This window comes from Coregonus clupeaformis, chromosome 25 (genome assembly GCF_020615455.1).
Source record: "Coregonus clupeaformis isolate EN_2021a chromosome 25, ASM2061545v1, whole genome shotgun sequence".
Lineage (NCBI taxonomy): Eukaryota > Metazoa > Chordata > Actinopteri > Salmoniformes > Salmonidae > Coregonus > Coregonus clupeaformis.
In genome coordinates, this window is record NC_059216.1 from 4,696,637 (window position 1) to 4,716,243 (window position 19,607).

At 44.6% G+C, this 19,607-nt stretch overlaps 1 protein-coding gene across 10 annotated transcripts in view; it reads left to right on the plus strand.

Moving 5' to 3' along the window:
• LOC121539373 (MAP/microtubule affinity-regulating kinase 3) overlaps positions 1-19,607 on the plus strand; it is a 46,869-nt gene that overhangs the window by 26,459 nt on the left and 803 nt on the right. For 2 of the 10 annotated variants that reach the window (XM_041847825.1, XM_041847822.2), the window contains exons 11-17: positions 2,457-2,569; positions 2,674-2,821; positions 2,990-3,207; positions 3,333-3,436; positions 5,387-5,653; positions 6,435-6,461; positions 19,182-19,226. In XM_041847825.1, coding sequence (XP_041703759.1) covers positions 2,457-2,569; positions 2,674-2,821; positions 2,990-3,207; positions 3,333-3,436; positions 5,387-5,653; positions 6,435-6,461; positions 19,182-19,226 — 922 coding nt within the window. Of the gene's footprint in view, positions 1-2,456; positions 2,570-2,673; positions 2,822-2,989; positions 3,208-3,332; positions 3,437-5,386; positions 5,654-6,434; positions 6,462-17,213; positions 17,294-19,181; positions 19,227-19,607 lie in introns of all 10 variants that reach the window. The other 8 variants (XM_041847829.1, XM_041847823.2, XM_041847832.2 and 5 more) reach the window with 5 other exon arrangements.

Here is a 19,607-nt window from a genome sequence, read left to right on the forward strand (position 1 = left end):
CATGGCCCCATTCATTCTTTCCTTTACACGGATCAGTCGTCCTGGTCCCTTTGCAAAAAAAACAGCCCCAAAGCATGATGTTTCCACCCCCCATGCTTCACAGTAGGTATGGTGTTCTTTGGATGCAACTCAGCATTCTTTGTCCTCCAAACGCGACGAGTTGAGTTTTTATCAAAAAGTACTATTTTGGTTTCATCTGACCATATGACATTCTCCCAATCCTCTTCTGGATCATCCAAATGCACTCTAGCAAACTTCAGACGGGCCTGGACATGTACTGGCTTAAGCAGGGGGACACGTCTGGCACTGCAGGATTTGAGTCCCTGGCGGCGTAGTGTGTTACTGATGGTAGGCTTTGTTACTTTGGTCCCAGCTCTCTGCAGGTCATTCACTAGGTCCCCCCGTGTGGTTCTGGGATTTTTGCTCACCGTTCTTGTGATCATTTTGACCCCACGGGGTGAGATCTTGCGTGGAGCCCCAGATCGAGGGAGATTATCAGTGGTCTTGTATGTCTTCCATTTCCTAATAATTGCTCCCACAGTTGATTTCTTCAAACCAAGCTGCTTACCTATTGCAGATTCAGTCTTCCCAGCCTGGTGCAGGTCTACAATTTTTGTTTCTGGTGTCCAATTTTGTTTCTGGTGTGTGACAGCTCTTTGGTCTTGGCCATAGTGGAGTTTGGAGTGTGACTGTTTGAGGTTGTGGACAGGTGTCTTTTATACTGATAACAAGATCAAACAGGTGCCATTAATATAGGTAACGAGTGGAGGACAGAGGAGCCTCTTAAAGAAGAAGTTACAGGTCTGTGAGAGCCAGAAATCTTGCTTGTTTGTAGGTGACCAAATACTTATTTTCCACCATAATTTGCAAATAAATTCATAAAAAATCCTACAATGTGATTTTCTGGAAAAAAAATTCTCAATTTGTCTGTCATAGTTGACGTGTACCTATGATGAAAATTACAGGCCTCTCTCATCTTTTTAAGTGGGAGAACATGCACAATTGGTGGCTGACTAAATACTTTTTTCCCCCACTGTATGTATAACACACTAAGGATATGGGCTGCTTTTGGTTGCTGACAAGATCGTTCTGGTATTATGGTCATTAACATTTTGGGTTGCAGGATTGGGGTCAATTCCATTAAATGAAAAGTCCCTGAAAATGAGAAAGTTGTTGACAGTGGTTGTAGAGCTATTTGTAATTATTAGGGGATCCCCATTAGCTGCTGCCAAGACAGCAGCTACTCTTCCTGGGGTCCACCAAAATTAAGGCAGTTATACAATTTTAAAAACCTTACAATACATTCACAGATTTCACAACACACTGTGTGCCCTCAGGCCCCTACTCCACCACTATCACATATCTACAAAATCCATGTGTACGTGTGTGTATGTTATCGTGTGTGTATGCATGTGCCTGTGACTATGTTTGTTGCTTCACAGTCCCCGCTGTTCCATAAGGTGTATTTTTATCAGTTTTTTTAATCAAATTTTACTGCTTGCATCAGTTACTTGATGTGGAATAGAGTTCCATGTAGTCATAGTACTGTGCGCCTCCCATAGTCTGTTCTGGACTTGGGGACTGTGAAGAGACCTCTTGTGGCAGGTCCTGTGGGGTATGCATGGGTGTCCGAGCTGTGAGCCACTAGTTCAAACAGACAGCTTGGTGCATTCAACATGTCAATACCTCTCATAAATACAAGTAGTGATGAAGTCAATCTCTCCTCCACTTTGAGCCAGGAGAGATTGACATGCATATTATTAATGTTAGCTCTCTGTGTCCATCCAAGGGCCAGCCGTGCTGCCCTGTTCTGAGCCAATTGCAATTTTCCTAAGTCCCTTTTTGTGGCACCTGACCACACGACAGAACAGTAGTTCAGGTGCTACAAAACTAGAGCCTGTAGGACCTGCTTTGTTGATAGTGCTGTTAAGAAGGTAGAGTAGCGCTTTATTATGGACAGACTTCTCCCCATTTTAGCTACTGTTGTATCAATATGTTTTGACTATGACAGTTTACAATCCAGGGTTACTCCAAGCAGTTTAGTCACCTCAACTTGCTCGATTTCCACATGATTTATTACAAGATTTAGTTGAGGTTTAGGGTTTAGTGAATGATTTGTCCCAAATACAATGCTTTTACTTTTAGAAATATTTAGGACTAATTTATTCCTTGCCACCCACTCTGAAACTAACTGCAGCTCTTTGTTAAGTGTTGCAGTCATTTTAGTTGCTGTAGTAGCTGACGTGTATAGTGTTGAGTCATCCGCATACATAGACACACTGGCTTTACTCAAAGCCAGTGGCATGACGTTAGTAAAGATTGAAAAAAGGAAGAGGCCTAGACAGATGAAAATATGGCAAATAGGAGTGGCAGTATCGTCCGCTATTATCCTCAGTAATTTTCCATCCGAGTTGTAAGGGCTGGGTATGTGAACCCATGTCTCTGTACTGTTCCAGATGTGATGGTGGGGATGGGCTTCTCTCTAGAGGAGATCCAGGAGTCTCTGGCCAAGATGAAGTATGATGAGATCACCGCCACCTACCTGCTGCTGGGGAGGAAGTCTTCTGAGGTCAGAGCAACACTATAGATAGTTGTTGATATCTTTGGTCTAGTGCTCAGTATATCCAGAGTCCAATCTTTTTAACATGTGTGCTTGTGACCTTTGACCCCTAGCTGGAGCCCAGTGAGTCAACCTCCAGCAGCAACCTGTCCCTGACCAAGCCCCGACCCACCAGCGAGCTTAATGGCCAGTCCCCCTCCCACCTCAAAGTCCAGCGGAGCGTCTCCTCCAACCAGAAACAGAGACGCTACAGTGACCAGGGTAAGACACTATCAGTCCGTCATATTAACAAACATTTAGAGGGAATTCTCATCTTTGACTCGTGCTTATCAGCTCAAATGTGAGGCCAAAGATATACAGTTCTATGCGGGTCAGTAATGTTTCTTTCTATCTCTTTTGACTAGTTCTTCCTCGTTTTCTCTTCTCCAGTGGGTCAGAATGTTCCCCCAGTGTCCGGATACCCCAAGAGGAGCCAGACCAGCACGGCCGAAAACAACATCAAAGAGGAGGGAGGGGTGCAGCTCCGCAAACCCAACACCCCCGGGGGGCGCAGTGTCCCCCCATCCAGCCCCCTGCTGGGGAACGCCAACAACCCCAACAAGGCTGATATTCCCAATGGCAAGAAGGGTGCTACCCCCATCCCCAACGTGAGTGTCTGCTATTCCATTCCATTATCGATTCTATAACATATTATGACACTTGAAGTGGCGATGAATCCCCCATTCTGATTTGATGATGTGTGCTGAATCAGCGTTTCTGTTTCACCCTGCAGAATAACACTGGCTCTGGTGGGATGACGAGGAGAAACACGTATGTGTGCAGCGACAAGAACGCTACGGACCGTCTCTCTGTCATTCCCAATGGGAAGGAGAACAGGTAAGGAACAGGCCGGAATGTTACTGTGTTCACTGGCTGCCTGAACTAAACCCCTAGTGGCCCCTTTCACAGGAACCCTCCACATGGCATCAGCATTCAACACAGCACCTTCACTGTCCATCCCCCCAAGGGCACAGAGGAGAGAACTATGTGTAGTAATACTGTTATTATTGAGATAAGTTATTAAAGAAAAACACGACAAGGCCTCCAGGGGAGAAATATCATAGATTTCTTGCTCTTCTTTTACTTGTCTTTTTTGATCCCCTTTTTATTCTCTTCTATCTATCTGGTTACTTCGTGGTCTGGTTGTGTCCCAGTATAACTGAGATGTCAGCCTGTGTGACAATTAGTCCGTCCTCTGGCTTTGCCCCCGTGTTGGCTGGCTCGTCCACCTCGGTCCAGCTGAGGTACCAGGCCTCTGGCCGTCTGTCTGCCTGCCCCTCAAACTCAGACTGGGCCACGCTGCCCCACTCCCATTGCACTCTGGACTTCTACAGGCCCAAGTAAGACGGCAGGCAGGGCCTCCAACTGTCTGTTTGACCTCTCCCCTCCCACTTGTAGACCTGTCTCAGTGTCTCAGGCCCTCTCTAACCCACGCAATGGTCCCCACATCGACATCCATCCCTTTTATGGACTCTAACCGTTGCGATGACGACATCTCTACCTCTCTCTAACCTCTTGTTGGAGACAGCCCCACCCTTTATTATGCACACACCTCTGTTCCCTAATCTCTCCTCCATCCTCTGCTTGGACCTTGGAGCTTTGGTCTGGCCCTGGTCTTGCCCTGGTATGGCACTGGGCCGGTTTCCCAAAATAATCTTAATTAACGTTGCACTTGAAAACGGTCGTAATGTAACGCCTGCCTCAGACCACTCGTTGGACAGCTAAGTGCGTCGTTAGATGCTTTTTTGCCCTCCCGTGTCACGTTATACACAAAAGATCTCTGCTAAACATAGAATCACATGGTTTATCCTTCTCTCTGTGACCGCTGATAACTTAGAACAAAGTTGCCAATGTCTTTGCAATTGATACAAACAAGCGATGTATGAAAAGATGCTTCAAATGAAAACCGAGATGACTGCATCAAATTATAAATACAGTAGGTTAAAGGCCTATTTCAGTCATATTGAAATACATTTCATGTTCAATAAATGGTGGTCTATTTTGCTACTTGTAGGCTAATGTCTGTAATTTGTCTCAATATACTGTATTTTCTGATGTGTAGCCTAACATGTGTGCAATGATGTGCCAAATCAGTGATTTAGTGCATTTTTAATGGGTAAGCATTAGAATAAGCCGCCTCAATATTTGCAGCCGTAGGTGGTAATATCTCTCTAGTAGCATATCCGTCGTCAGTATTGTGAAATAATTATAACGTTAAGGTAAGATTTGAATGGAGAAAGCTGACCCGAGAGCAGCGCTCCCTTTCTTTCGATCCTATCAGTATCGACACATGCTCCAATGATGCACTTAGCGACCGTTCTCTCTGCATGGTGTTTTGGGAATCGCATGTTGTAGGAAAGATGCATTGTTAAAACACTCGTAAGCCTTAATTCCATCACTATCAGGAAACCGGGCCCTGGTCTGTCACTGGCAGCTCCACTACCCACCTCTACCTCGACTATCCAAAACTGTGTCAGTCACTCCATGTTTCCCCACTAGCCAGTTTCCCTAAACAACGTTTCCTCTCTTTGTTTAGTTCTAACTGGATATTAGGACTCCAACTCACTTTAATAATAGCACACTTTAGTGAACTACTAGGATTATTCTAAATTAACATAACACAGATTAGATTTCATTTTAGAAGAGTTTTAGAGTTTAGGATTTGAAGGTAAGGTTCTGGTGATATGATAATGGCCCAGCTGGTGATACTATGTATAGAACTGGTATGTACAGCCAGGTGTTTATCTGTCTTCTCTGTATCATCTCTTCCCTCCGTCCTCCCTGCAGTGTGGCCGTGTCTCCTGGCCAGCGGAACCCTGTGGCGTCCACCCACAGCATCACCAGCGCCACCACACCCGACAGACTACGTTTCCCACGAGGCACGGCGAGCCGCAGCACCTTCCACGGCGGCCAGCTGAGGGAGCGCCGCACGGCCACCTACAATGGGCCCCCAGCCTCACCCACCCTGTCTGACGACGCCGCGCGCTTTACCCAGACTCGCAGCCGCGGCTCCAGCAACCTCTTCTCCAAACTCACCTCCAAACTCACACGCAGGTAGGTGTCAGGAACTACAGCTCCATGCCAATCAATTCAACTATGAGTCCAAGCCCCTAAAATATACTCTGACTATATCGAGCTACTGAATATCAAATCAAAACAACAGGTGTGGACTAACAGTGAAATTCTTACTTATATGGTTGGTTTTTAATCCTTCTGAGTGGCCTTTGAACACTGCCTTTTAGCATCATCACATTGTGTGGAACATTCACAGTCCTACTAACAATATAGTGTTCCAAAAGCACTGAAAACATAGCCTGGGTGTCAGCCTAAGAAATACATATAATTAAACTTACCTCAAGTGTAAACCAGCAGGGAAAACCCAATTGAGTTTTTGTCCAAACTGAGTGGTGTGAAACACATCTCAGGCGGGCAGCCAGGCTACTGACAACAATTTAGGGATGTCCCAAGACTAACCTGACTTTAGGAATAGAAATCAACATCTGTCATTTGAACCTTCCTCACCATTGATGATTCTAACCACCCCACACTCTTAGAGAAAAGGGTTCCAAAAGGGTTCTTCGGCTGTCCCCTTTTTGGTTCCATGTAGAACTATTTTGGGTTCCATATAGAATCCTCTGTGTAAAGGGTTCTAAATGGAACTCAAAAGGGTTCTACCTCTCCTATGGGGACAACCGAAGATGCCTTTTAGGTTCTAGATAGCACCTTCTTTTCTAAGAGTGTGATTTTGTTCACTCATTTCAACTAATCAGTTATATTCCTTCAGTTGTCCTTCCTCATTTTCACTGTTTCTTTGTGTTTCCTGATTCTGTTGTAGAAACATGTCATTCAGGTTTACGAAAAGGTAGGACCCCTTATTCCCTTCATTGTGTGCAATTAATCAACTAAAACTCTCTTTAACCAATAATAAGATGAGCTGGAACTGACAAACTAACACAGTGCTTAGAACCTTTGTGATTGGTCTCAGGCTTCTAGAGTTAAAGATGGGGTATATTCTAGGGGCCGTGTTGCCCTCTTGATCGGTCAGTAAAAAAATCCATCAACAGCCAACAGAAAGCTTGCCACTAATCAATCTCCATTGCATGCGGTAGGGACGGGCTGCTTACGTAGTTGCTATTGACTGGTTTGTTTTTCACAAAGCAATGATTGGTTAGTATTGAACTGTTGTTCCAGGTAAGTGTGTGTGTGTTTTTTGTAGACAGATCTGTGTTTGAAAGGTAGACAGATTCTGGTGCTCTGTCCAGTATTGGATTTTCTTGTACGTTTATTGGTTATGATCGATGGTCCCTGTGATAACTTGGCTGGCTTGTAGCAATGTGATCGACTTTGCGATGTGGTGATGCATGAAATAGATCCCTCAAATTCAACTCTGGACCTCGAAGACAGTTCCACTGCTTTTTTTTCTTTTTCCCCCTCTAATCAGGCACTGATTTTAGATCTGGGACACCAGGTGGGTGCAATTGAATTATCAGGTAGAACAGAACCTGCAGGCTCTGGACCTCCAACTAAGAGTTGAATACCCAGATATAGATTATTCTGATAATAATAATTGTTTATAAGGCTTTGGGAATATTGGTTTGTGGAGTCATATGTGCACTGGTAGGGAACCAAGAGGGTTCTGAAATAAATTATTGGGTTGCTTTTTGTGTACAAGTTGTACTGATAGCAAGATCAGATGCAATTAATAAATTCAAAGGGATTGAGACATTTCTAAACATTTATATAAGCGGGTGGTCTGGCAGTTCAGGAGCGGTTGTTTAAAAGTAAAGACAAAGCTCTCCCACCATACCACCTCTTCAGAGAAAACCTTCTGTTCCTCAGTCTGATTTAAGGCGCATTTACACCTTAGCCCAGGGCTAAGAGCCTGCTTAGCCCTGGGCTAAGGGAGATTGTAAGCCCAGGGCCAAGCGAGTGTTCATACTTGCACATTCTAAAGTGGACTAGCACCAACCTCGGGAGCAGGGTTAGCACCGACTTTTCGGGGCTAGACCCAGAAACACGGTGCCAAAATAGCCAGTGTGAAACAGGGTCAAGAACAACGCATAGAATTGTTTTACTGTCCAATCACAAAAGCTGGACTTTCACTTAATTTGCATATGCTTGTGATGCCTGTGATGCGTTCTGCAGCTATTTTGATAAGTAAATGTATACTATTTCATCCTTCCACTTGAGGACAAAAACCGGACAAAAAAAATAATACTTTCATCAGTGCAAATACATTGGTTGCTAAGGCTAACAAAAAACGGTTGCTTTGCAGGCTGGCTAACATCTTCTCACATGGATACACACAGCGAGGCGTAGCTTAACATGACCACGCACCCGAGTAGGGTACAGCCGTAGGGTACTCCTGTTACTCCTACTTGGTCGAATCATAAATATCCAAATGCAGAAGAATATTATAGCTATTTGGACAGATACAGCTCACTAGTCTTTACTGCAGGCTAACTCGCAAGCTTTATGCAATAGTTAGTTGTTCACTAATTTACTCCAAGTAGGGAAAGGATGGTGGGGTTGAAAAGTAATAAAGGAGAGTATATATATAAAAAAATAAAATAAAATAAAAAAACATGGGGGATTGGAAGTGATGCAGACAATTACATTGATAGAAGATACAATCTATCTGCAATATTAAGCTGATCCATTCCCCCAAATATATATATATATATATATATATATATATATATATATATATATATATATATAACAAAAATAAAATTTAAAAAAAAATGTGTTAGTTAGATACAAACAAATGTTAGTGACTTACTGGTGATGAAGTGCATCGAACACACAAATGTATCGAGTAACCGGAGCCCACAGCTTTCCATCATCATCGAGGCATAATAGTCTGAAACTGTACCCTCTGTAAGAATGCTGTTCATTGACTACAGCTCAGCCTTCAACACCATAGTACCCTCCAAGCTCATCATTATGCCTCGATCACACCGATAGCGTCATTGCATTTTGATACACCAGAAGTACATTCATTTCCAATGGAATGCTGCGTTTGTCTTGCAGCATTGCATTGCAGAGGCAGTTGCAGTGCGTTCTGTGTGGTGCATACGTTGGATTTATCGAACGTATGCGTCAAACTGTATGCGTAGACGGGTTGACAGAAATGGTAGCAGAAGGTGAATGTTGAACTTTTGTTGCACACGTATCCAGATGATGCTACATACCATTTTACGCAATGACGCTATCGGTGTGATTGAGGCGTTAAGCTCAGGGCCCTGGGTCTGAACCCTGCCCTGTGCAACTGGGTCCTGGACATCCTGACAGGCCTCCTAAGGTGGTGAAGGTAGAAAACAACACCTCCACTACGCTGATCCTCAACACAGGGGCCCCACAAGGGTGCGTGCTCAACCCCCTCCTGTACTCCCTGTTCACTCATGACTGTGTGGCCACGCACACCTCCAACTCAATCATCAAGTTTGCAGATGACCCAACAGTAGTAGGCCTGATTACCAACAATGACGAGACAGCCTACAGGGAGGAGGTGAAGGCCCTGGCAAAGTGGTGCCAGGAAAATACCCTCTCCCTCAACGTCAACAAAACGAAGGCGCTTCAGGAGACAGCAGAGGGAGCACGCCCCCATCCACATCGACGGGGTCGCAGTGGAGAAGGTGAAAAGCTTCAAGTTCCTCAGCGTACACATCACTGACAGTCTGAAATGGTCCACCCACACAGACAGTGTGGTGAAGAAGGCGCTGTCTTCAACCCAGGAGGCTGAAGAAATTTGGTATCAAATCAAATCAAATCAAAATGTATTGGCCACATGCGCCGAATACAACAGGTGCAGACATTACAGTGAAATGCTTACTTACAGCCCTTAACCAACAGTGCATTTATTTTTTTATAAAAAAGTAGAATAAAACAACAACAAAAAAGTGAGAAAAAAAGAGCAGAAGTAAAATAAAATAACAGTAGGGAGGCTATATATACAGGGGGGTACACGTGCAGAGTCAATGTGCGGGGGCACCGGCTAGTTGAGGTAGTTGAAGTAATATGTACATGTGGGTAGAGTTAAAGTGACTATGCATTAATAATTAACAGAGTAGCAGCAGCGTGCAAATAGTCCGGGTAGCCATGATTAGCTGTTCAGGAGTCTTATGGCTTGGGGGTAGAAGCTGTTGAGAAGTCTTTTGGACCTAGACTTGGCACTCCGGTACCGCTTGCCATGCGGTAGCAGAGAGAACAGTCTATGACTAGGGTGGCTGGATTCTTTGACAATTTTGAGGGACTTCCTCTGACACCGCCTGGTATAGAGGTCCTGGATGGCAGGAAGCTTGGCCCCAGTGATGCACTACCCTCTGTAGTGCCTTGCGGTCGGAGGCCGAGCAGTTGCCATACCAGGCGGTGATGCAACCAGTCAGGATGCTCTCGATGGTGCAGCTGTAGAATATTTTGAGGATCTGAGGACCCATGCCAAATCTTTTCAGTCTCCTGAGGGAGAATAGGCTTTGTCGTGCCCTCTTCATGACTGTCTTGGTGTGTTTGGACCATGATAGTTTGTTGGTGATGTGGACACCAAGGAACTTGAAGCTCTCAACCTGTTCCACTACAGCCCCGTCGATGAGAATGGGGGCGTGCTCAGTCCTCTTTTTTTTCCTGTAGTCCACAATCATCTCCTTTGTCTTGGTCACGTTGAGGGAGAGGTTGTTATCCTGGCACCACACGGCCAGGTCTCTGACCTCCTCCCTATAGGCTGTCTCATTGTTGTCGGTGATCAGGCGTACCACTGTTGTGTCGTCGGCAAACTTAATGATGGTGTTGGAGTCGTGCCTGGCCATGCAGTCATGGGTGAACAGGGAGTACAGGAGGGGACTGAGCACGCACCCATGAGGGGCCCCCGTGTTGAGGATCAGTGTGGCAGATGTGTTGTTACCTACCCTTACCACCTGGGGGCGGCCCGTCAGGAAGTCCAGGATCCAGTTGCAGAGGGAGGTGTTTAGTCCCAGGATCCTTAGCTTAGTGATGAGCTTTGAGGGCACTATGGTGTTGAATGCTGAGCTGTAGTCAATGAATAGCATTCTCACGTAGGTGTTCCTCTTGTCCAGGTGGAAAAGGGCAGTGTGGAGTGCAATAGAGATTGCATCATCTGTGGATCTGTTGGGGCGGTATGCAAATTGGAGTGGGTCTAGGATTTCTGGGATAATGGTGTTGACGTGAGCCATGACCAGCCTTTCAAAGCACTTCATGGCTACAGACATCAGTGCTACGGGTCGGTAGTCATTTAGGCAGGTTATCTTAGTGTCCTTGGGCACGGGGACTATGGTGGTCTGCTTGAAACAGATTGGTATTACAGACTCAGTCAGGGACATGTTGAAAATGTCAGTGAAGACATTTGCTAGTTGGTCAGCACATGCTCGGAGTACACGTCCTGGTAATCCGTCTGGCCCTGCGGCCTTGTGAATGTTGACCTGCTTAAAAGTCTTACTCACATTGGCTACGGAGAGCGTGATCACATAGTCATCCGGAACAGCTGGTGCTCTCATGCATGCTTCAGTGTTGCTTGCCTCGAAGCGAGCATAGAAGTGGTTTAGCTCGTCTGGAAGTCTTGTGTCACTGGGAAGCTCGCGGCTGTGATTCCCTTTGTAGTCTGTAATAGTTTTCAAGCCCTGCCACATCCGACGAGCGTCAGAGCCGGTGTAGTACGATTCAATCTTAGTCCTGTAATGACTCTTTGCCTGTTTGATGGTTCGTCGGAGGGCATAGTGGGATTTCTTATAAGCGTCCGGGTTAGAGTCCCGCTCCTTGAAAGCGGCAGCTCTACCATTTAGCTCAGTGCGGATGTTGCCTGTAATCCATGGCTTCTGGTTGGGGTATGTACGTACGGTCACTGTGGGGACGACATCATCGATGCACTTATTGATAAAGCCAGTGACTGATGTGGTGTACTCCTCAATGCTATCTGAAGAATCCCGGAACGTGTTCCAGTCTGTGCTAGCAAAACAGTCCTGTAGCTTAGCATCTGCGTCATCTGACCACTTTTTTATTAACCGAGTCACTGGTGCTTCCTGCTTTAGTTTTTGCTTATAAGCAGGAATCAGGGGGATAGAGTTATGATCAGATTTGCCAAATGGAGGGCGAGGGAGAGCTTTGTATGCGTCTCTGTGTGTGGAGTAAAGGTGGTCTAGAGTTTTTTTTCCCTCTGGTTGCACATTTAACATGCTGGTAGAAATTAGGTAGAACTGATTTAAGTTTCCCTGCATTAAAGTCCCCGGCCACTAGGAGCGCTGCTTCCGGATGAGCGTTTTCCTGTTTAGTTATGGCCTTATACAGGTCATTGAGTGCAATCTTAATGCCAGCATTGGTTTGTGGTGGTAAATAGACAGCTATGAAAAATATAGATGAAAACTCTCTTGGTAAATAGTGTGGTCTACAGCTTATCATAAGATACTCTACCTCAGGCGAGCAAAACCTCGAGACTTCCTTAGTATTTGATTTTGTGCACCAGCTGTTGTTTACAAATATACACAGACCGCCACCCCTTGTCTTACCGGAGTCAGCCGTTCTATCCTGCCGATGTAGCATATAGCCTGCTAGCTGTATGTTGTCCATGTCGTCGTTCAGCCACGACTCGGTGAAACATAAGATATTACAGTTTTTAATGTCCCGTTGGTAGGATAACCGTAATCTTAGGTCATCCAATTTATTCTCAAATGATTGAACATTGGCTAATAGGACTGATGGAAGAGGCAGTTTACTCGCTCGCCGTCGGATCCTTACAAGGCACCCCGACCTACGTCCACGATATCTCAGTCTCTTTCTCATGCGAATGACGGGGATTTGGGCCTTGTCGGGTGTCTGTAGGATATCCTTTGCGTCCGACTTGTTGAATAATTTTTTTTTGTCCAATACGAGGTGAGTAATCGCTGTCCTGATATCCAGAAGCTCTTTTTGGTTATAAGAGACGATGGCAGAAACATTATGTACAGAAAAATACAAATAACGCGGAAAAACACAGATAATAGTACAATTGGTTAGAGGGCTGTAAAACGGCAGCCATCTTCTCTGGGTTTGGCCCCTATGACCCGCACAAACTTTTACAGATGCACCATTTAGATCATCCTGTCGGGCAGCATCACCGCCTGGTGCGGCAACTGCACCGCCCGCAACCGCAGGGCTCTCCAGAGGGTGGTGCGGTCTGCCCAACGCATCACCGGGGGCACACTGCCTGTCCTCCAGGACACCTACAGCACCCAATGTCACAGGAAGGCCAAAATGATTGGCAAGGACATCAACCACCCAAGCCATGGCCTGTTTACCACGCTATCATCCAGAAGGCGAGGTCAGTAGCATCAAAGCTGGGACTGAAAAACGGCTTCTATCTCAAGGCCATCAGACTGTCCACCCAGTACACTGCCCTGAACTTAGTCACTGTCACTAGCCGGCTACCACCCGGTTACTGCTGCCCTATGTACATAGACTTGGAATCACTGGTCACTTTAATAATGGAACACCGGTCACTTTAATAATGTTTACATACTGTGTTATCATTTCATATTTATATACTGTATTCTAGTCTACAGATATACTAAATATTCTATCCACATATTGTCCATAATGTCTATACATTCCATCACACACATATATACAGTGAGGGAAAAAAGTATTTGATCCCCTGCTGATTTTGTACGTTTGCCCACTGACAAAGGAATGATCAGTCTATCATTTTAATGGTAGGTTTATTTGAACAGTGAGAGACAGAATAACAACAACAAAATCCAGAAAAACGCATATCAAAAATGTTATAAATTGATTTACATTTTAATGAGGGAAATAAGTATTTGACCCCTCTGCAAAACATGACTTAGTACCTGGTGGCAAAACCCTTGTTGGCAATCACAGAGGTCAGACGTTTCTTGTAGTTGGCCACCAGGTTTGCACACATCTCAGGAGGGATTTTGTCCCACTCCTCTTTGCAGATCTTCTCCAAGTCATTAAGGTTTCGAGGCTGACGTTTGGCAACTCGAACCTTCAGCTCCCTCCACAGATTTTCAATGGGATTAATGTCTGGAGACTGGCTAGGCCGCTCCAGGACCTTAATGTGCTTCTTCTTGAGCCACTCCTTTGTTGCCTTGGCCGTGTGTTTTGGGTCATTGTCATGCTGGAATACCCATCCACGACTCATTTTCAACTCACAGCTTTCCAAGAAAAGAAAATCTGAGACATTTATGGTCTGTTTACATATGTTTTAGAGGCTATTTATACAGAAAATATCTCAGATTATAATTATATGACAATATTTTCGATTGACTATAATTCCATTACACAATTTCATGGCTTACTTTTATTTTCCTCCATAAGTAAAAGCAGGAAATGCATCACCTATGCCTCTTGCCATTCATTCCAATTAGACTGGTTTGGGATTTCACCCTGACCAAGATGGCTGCCATTTTGGCCCCATTATGGAACTTTGAGGGTTTATGATATAGCCCCTCTAGTAATTTAACAGGATCTGTATGAGTGAAACATTGTTTCTGAGGTCAGACAGGCAGACAGCAAGGTTTACAAACCATCACTGTTGGAAATAAAATGATAGGGTAGAAGCAAGAAGACATAATGTGTTAATAAATGTCTTACTTGGCAGAGAGATTGTTGTTCGCATGTTGTGTTTGTCCTCCACTCCGTTGATCTATGTGCGTGTGTGCATGTGGGTGGAGTGAGACTTTTGGTATCCTCGCCGGTCCCACTCCCATTCACAAGGGGGCGATTTGAAACCAAGGAAGAGTCTCCTTCCCTTGCTAGTAGAAGCTAGCTGGCAGCTAAAAATATAGCAAGCTAGCTAGTTTTTTTTTGCATTCCCAAATAATCAGATTTATAATAAAAAAAATCTTGCAAATATTCTTATACTTGCCGGTGTAACCTAAAACATTATCCCAGTTTGATATGCTGCTTGAATGTATTCACTCCTACATCAGCTAAAAATAGAATGTCATGTTTTGGTTGTGGAGAAAAAGCACACAGTGCCTTCGTAAAGTATTTAGACCCCTTGACTTTTTCCACATTTTGTTACGTTACAGCCTTATTCTAAAATGGATTAAATAAAATAAAAATCATCAGCAATCTACACACAATACCCCATAATGACAAAGTTAAAACCTTTTTTGCAAATGTATCAAAAATAAAAAACAGAAATACCCTATTTACATAAGTATTCAGACCCTTTGCTATGAAACTCGAAATTGAGCTCAGGTGCATCCTGTTTCCATTGATCATCCTTGAGATATTTCTACAACTTGATTGGAGTCCACCTGTGGTAAATTCAATTGATTGGACATGATTTGGAAAGGCACACACCTGTCTATATAAGGTCCCACAATTGACAGTGCATGTCAGAGTAAAACCAAGCCATGAGGTCGAAGGAATTGTCCGTAGAGCTCTGAGACAGGATTGTGTCGAGGCACAGATCTGGGGAAGGGTACCAAAAAATGTCTGCAGCATTGAAGGTCCCCAAGAACACAGTGGTCTCCATCATTCATAAATGGAAGAAGTTTGGAACCACCAAGACTCTTCCTAGAGCTGGCAGCCCAGCCAAACTGAGCAATCGGGGGAGAAGGGTCTTGGTCAGGGAGGTGACCAAGAACCCGATGGTCACTCTGACAGAGCTCTAGAGTTCCTCTGTGGAGATGGGAGAACCTTCCAGAAGGACAACCATCTCTGCAGCACTCCACTAATCAGGCCTTTATGGTAGAGTGACCAGAAGGTAGCCACTCCTCCGTAAAGGGCACATGACAGCCCACTTGGAGTTTGCCAAAAGGCACCTAAAGACTCTCAGACCATGAGAAACAATATCCTCTGGTCTGATGAAACCAAGATTGAACTCCTTGGCCTGAATGCCAAGCATCACATCCCTACGATGAAGCATGGTGGTGGCAGCATCATGCTGTGGGGATGTTTTTCAGCGGCAGAGACTGCGAGACTAGTCAGAATCGAGGGAAAGATGAACGGAGCAAAGTACAGAGAGATCCTTGATGAAAACCTGCTCCAGAGCACTCAGGACCTCAGACTGGGCGAAGGTTCACCATCCAACAGGACAACGAACCGAAGCACACAGCCAACACAAAGCAGGAGTGGCTTCGGAACAAGTCTCTGAATGTCCTTGAGTGGCCCAGCCAGAGCCCGGACTTGAACCCGATCTAACATCTCTGGAGAGACCTGAAAATAGGTGTGCAGCGACGCACATCCAACCTGACAGAGCTTGAGAGGATCTGCAGAGAAGAATGGGAGAAACTCCCCAAATACAGGTGTGCCAAGCTTGTAGCATCATACCCAAGAAGACTCAAGGCTGTAATCGCTGCCAAAGGTGCTTCAACAAAGTACTGAGTAAAGTGTCTGAAAACGTATGTAAATGTGAGATTTCTAAAAACCTGTTTTTGCTTTGTCATTATGGGGTATTGTGTGTAGATTGAGGGGAAAAAACAATTTAATCAATTTTAGAATAAGGCTATAACCTAACAAAATGTGAAAAAGGTCAAGGGGTCGGAATACTTTCCGAAGGCACTGTATTTCGCAGCTGTTTTTACCAGTAGCCTGGAGTCACTAGTTATTACATCTAAACAAAATACATTTTGGGGGGGATTCTAATAAGGCTACAATGTTTATTGTTTGAACAGTCACTGAGATTATTATTTTCTTATCAATGCAAAATAGGCTACTTTGATGCATAGCCTATAGCAAGGGTACTCAACTCTTACCCTACGAGGTCCGGAGCCTGCTGGTTTTCCGTTCTACCTGATAATTAATTGCACACACCTGGTGTCCCAGGTCTAAATCAGTTCTTGATTAGAGGGGAACAATGAAAAAATGCAGTGGAACTGGCTTCGAGGTCGAGTTGAGTTTGAGGGCCCTATAGGCTATAGATCAGATCAAGGAACCAAACAAACGTCATTGCCTACACAACCAGTGCTTGACTTGTGCAGGAGCTCACTGGAGCTGAGTACCGGCACCTAAAATGTTCTACTGCTTGAGCTCCTGTTCCTCTTATAAAATATTAGCTCAAAAGTATTGTGGAGCTCCAGCTTCTAAATAGAAACAGTACTGGGACCCAAAATGAGTACCAGCACCTATTTAATTCCAAGTCATTTGCATATTCTGTGTAGATCCCTTTAGCCCAGGGCTTAGCCCAATAGCCCTGGGTTAACAAATGCTTGTGTGAACACAGGATAAGGTATCCCAGGGCCAGTCTTAGCCTGGGGCTAAGATAGCCCGGGGCTAAGAACAATGCAGTGTGAAAAGGCCTTTAGTGGCACACTGAGATTTAGTGTAGATTTAGTTCTACATCTCTGGAAGTTCCGTCACATTTGCAACCCTCCCATCTTTCTTCCTTCACCATGTTCTTGACACTCATTTCATTTCTCTGTTGAGTGATTCTTATTTCTGCACAGAGTAACAGCATCTTAGAAACGATTGGTTCAAGTATAAGGAAGGAAGTCTTAGCAGGAAGTCTCTTGTCTCAGTAGTAGGCAATGCGCTTTGGTCTCTCTGTGCCCTCCCTTCACTCTTCTCCTCACTCTTGTATTGCTGTGTGCCAATGTCTCCCTGACCTTTCTGTGCCCTTTAACCTTGGACCTTTCACTGCTCTTCCTCCCCTCAGGGTCAGTATTGACCCGGCCAAACGGCAGACGGCCAAATCAGGGCCTGCCATCCCTTCTGCCCAGGGAGCAAAGACTCTTAGTAAGTCTTCTGTCCACTCATCTCTCCTCTTCTCTTCTTCCTCCTTGTCATCCTGGCATTATTGGCCTGTGATCATGTCATTTTTTCTTACTCTCTTTTCATGTATCCGTAAAAAATATACACGCTTTTTTTCAGAATCCATATTTTCTTCCAGATTCAGGAGCGGAAGATATAGAGAGTAGTAAGAAGTTGCAGATGGAGACCTAGAGTAAGGGATCATTTCAACCCTTATGTCCCCACAAGAGTTAGGCTCAACTCTGTATGTCAGAGTTCTGTGTGGAGAGAACAAACTTGTATGCACACCGCAACATGGTCACATGGTCACATTCCCTTCTCTCCAGTATGTGAATGTGACACACTCCCAGCCCCTCTCCCTGTCCCAGATACAGTCTCAGTACTTTTCTGGTCCCTCATCCCCTTGGCTAGAGGCTGCTATCTTGACCGCTAACTAAGACCCTCCAGGAATCTAACTTCCTTTACCCTCTTGTAGACTCATTTCAAAGCTAGTTTGCATGTCTGCAGCCCAAAACTCATTAGGGTCTGTGGACCTGGTATGCAGTCCCTGTCTACAATGGCCCTGTGACTGCTTGCCTAATTGTCTTTCAAACCAACCCCCTCTTCTCTAAACATATCCAGTGTCACATAGAGGGAAGAAACATAGGACATGTTAGAGGACATCTAGAGGACCTCTGTCCTGCTATCTGTCAACCTCAAGAAAGACTGCATGAGATCTCCCACAACAGCCCCAGTCTGCATGCACTGACCCTAATACACAATGTGTGTATTAGATGTGTGGGTGTGTGGACTGTAGTTCCACTGTATGGTTTTGTTTTTGTCGTGTTTGAGTGAATCTCTTCATGTCAACAAACTTACCCAAGCTGTCATACCGTCACTCAACACATTTCCATTCCTGTATCCCCTTGCTCTATGTGGTCTGTTGAAGCACTTTTGGTTAGTTTGCTCTCGTTTTTATTTTGTGCTAAAGAAGCAAGTAAGTGTGAACACCAGCGAGACTGATCAGTGTGACCAGTTCAAAGTCTCTTTTTCCATTGATTCTGCACAGGTTTCACGTCAACACTTCCATAATGAGGTTATAGTTATTTGGCGGTGGCTTTCTTGTTTCTAAACACTTCTACATTAATGTGGATGCTACCATGATTACCGATAATCCTAAATGAATCATGAATAATGATGAGTGAGAAAGTTAGACGCACAAATATCATACACCCCCCAAAAAAAAAAAATGCTAACCTCCCCTGTTATTGTAATGGTGAGAGGTTAGCATGTCTTGGGAGTATGATATTTGTGCGTCTTTAACTTTCTCACACATTATTCACGATTCATGCTGAATTAACCGTAATCATGGTTGCATCCACATTAATGTAGAAGTGTTTAGAAACATATTCTATTCTTATTTACAATAAAAGTGACTCTAAAATGGAGGAGAGAGAGAGAGAGAGAGAGAGAGAGAGAGAGAGAGAGAGAGAGAGAGAGAGAGAGAGAGAGAGAGAGAGAGAGAGAGAGAGAGAGAGAGAGAGAGAGAGAGAGAGAGAGAGAGAGAGAGAGAGAGAGAGAGAGAGAGAGAGAGAGAGAGAGAGAGAGACTGTAATTTCTAAACGGTTCACCCGATATGGATGAAAATACCTTCAAATTAAAGTAGTCATTGTATCATTTCAAATCCAAAGTGCTGGAGTACAGAGCCAAAAAAACAAAAATGTGTCACTGTCCCAGTACTTTTGGAGCTCACTGTATGTTATATATCTCTCAATGTATATTCACAGTACAGTGTTCTCTGTCTTCCTTGAAATGACAAAATACTCTCTTTAGAAGTCCACATTTGTGTTTTTTCTCTTTTCTCCTAAACTTGCTCTGCTCCCTCAACTGTTAGAGTCTCAACCGAGTTTGAGAGAAACGGGAGATTTGAGGGCTCAAGGTGAGGTGTATGTTGTTGCTTTCTCAACCTGATATTCCTGTGATGACAGGCTTGATGTCACGTCACTCCCAGCTCTGTTCTCCATTCATTCTGTCAGTCAACCAGTAGTCCCATCTGTCTATCCATAGGGTCTACACCTCCCTCACCTTTTCCCCATAGATGTGGTCTCTGTATGTGACGTAGGGTGTGGTTATTTCAGTTAATTGTGGTTTCCTCAGAGTGTTGTGCCCCTCCTAGTGTGCTGCATGACCATCCGTTTACTGCCTGCTTTGCTAATTGACGCTTTGATCAACACCTTGCATTATTGTCTATTCATGATACCCTTTAAAACAGATTGAAGTAAATACTGTCATACACAGCTATGAACATGACTAAACCTAG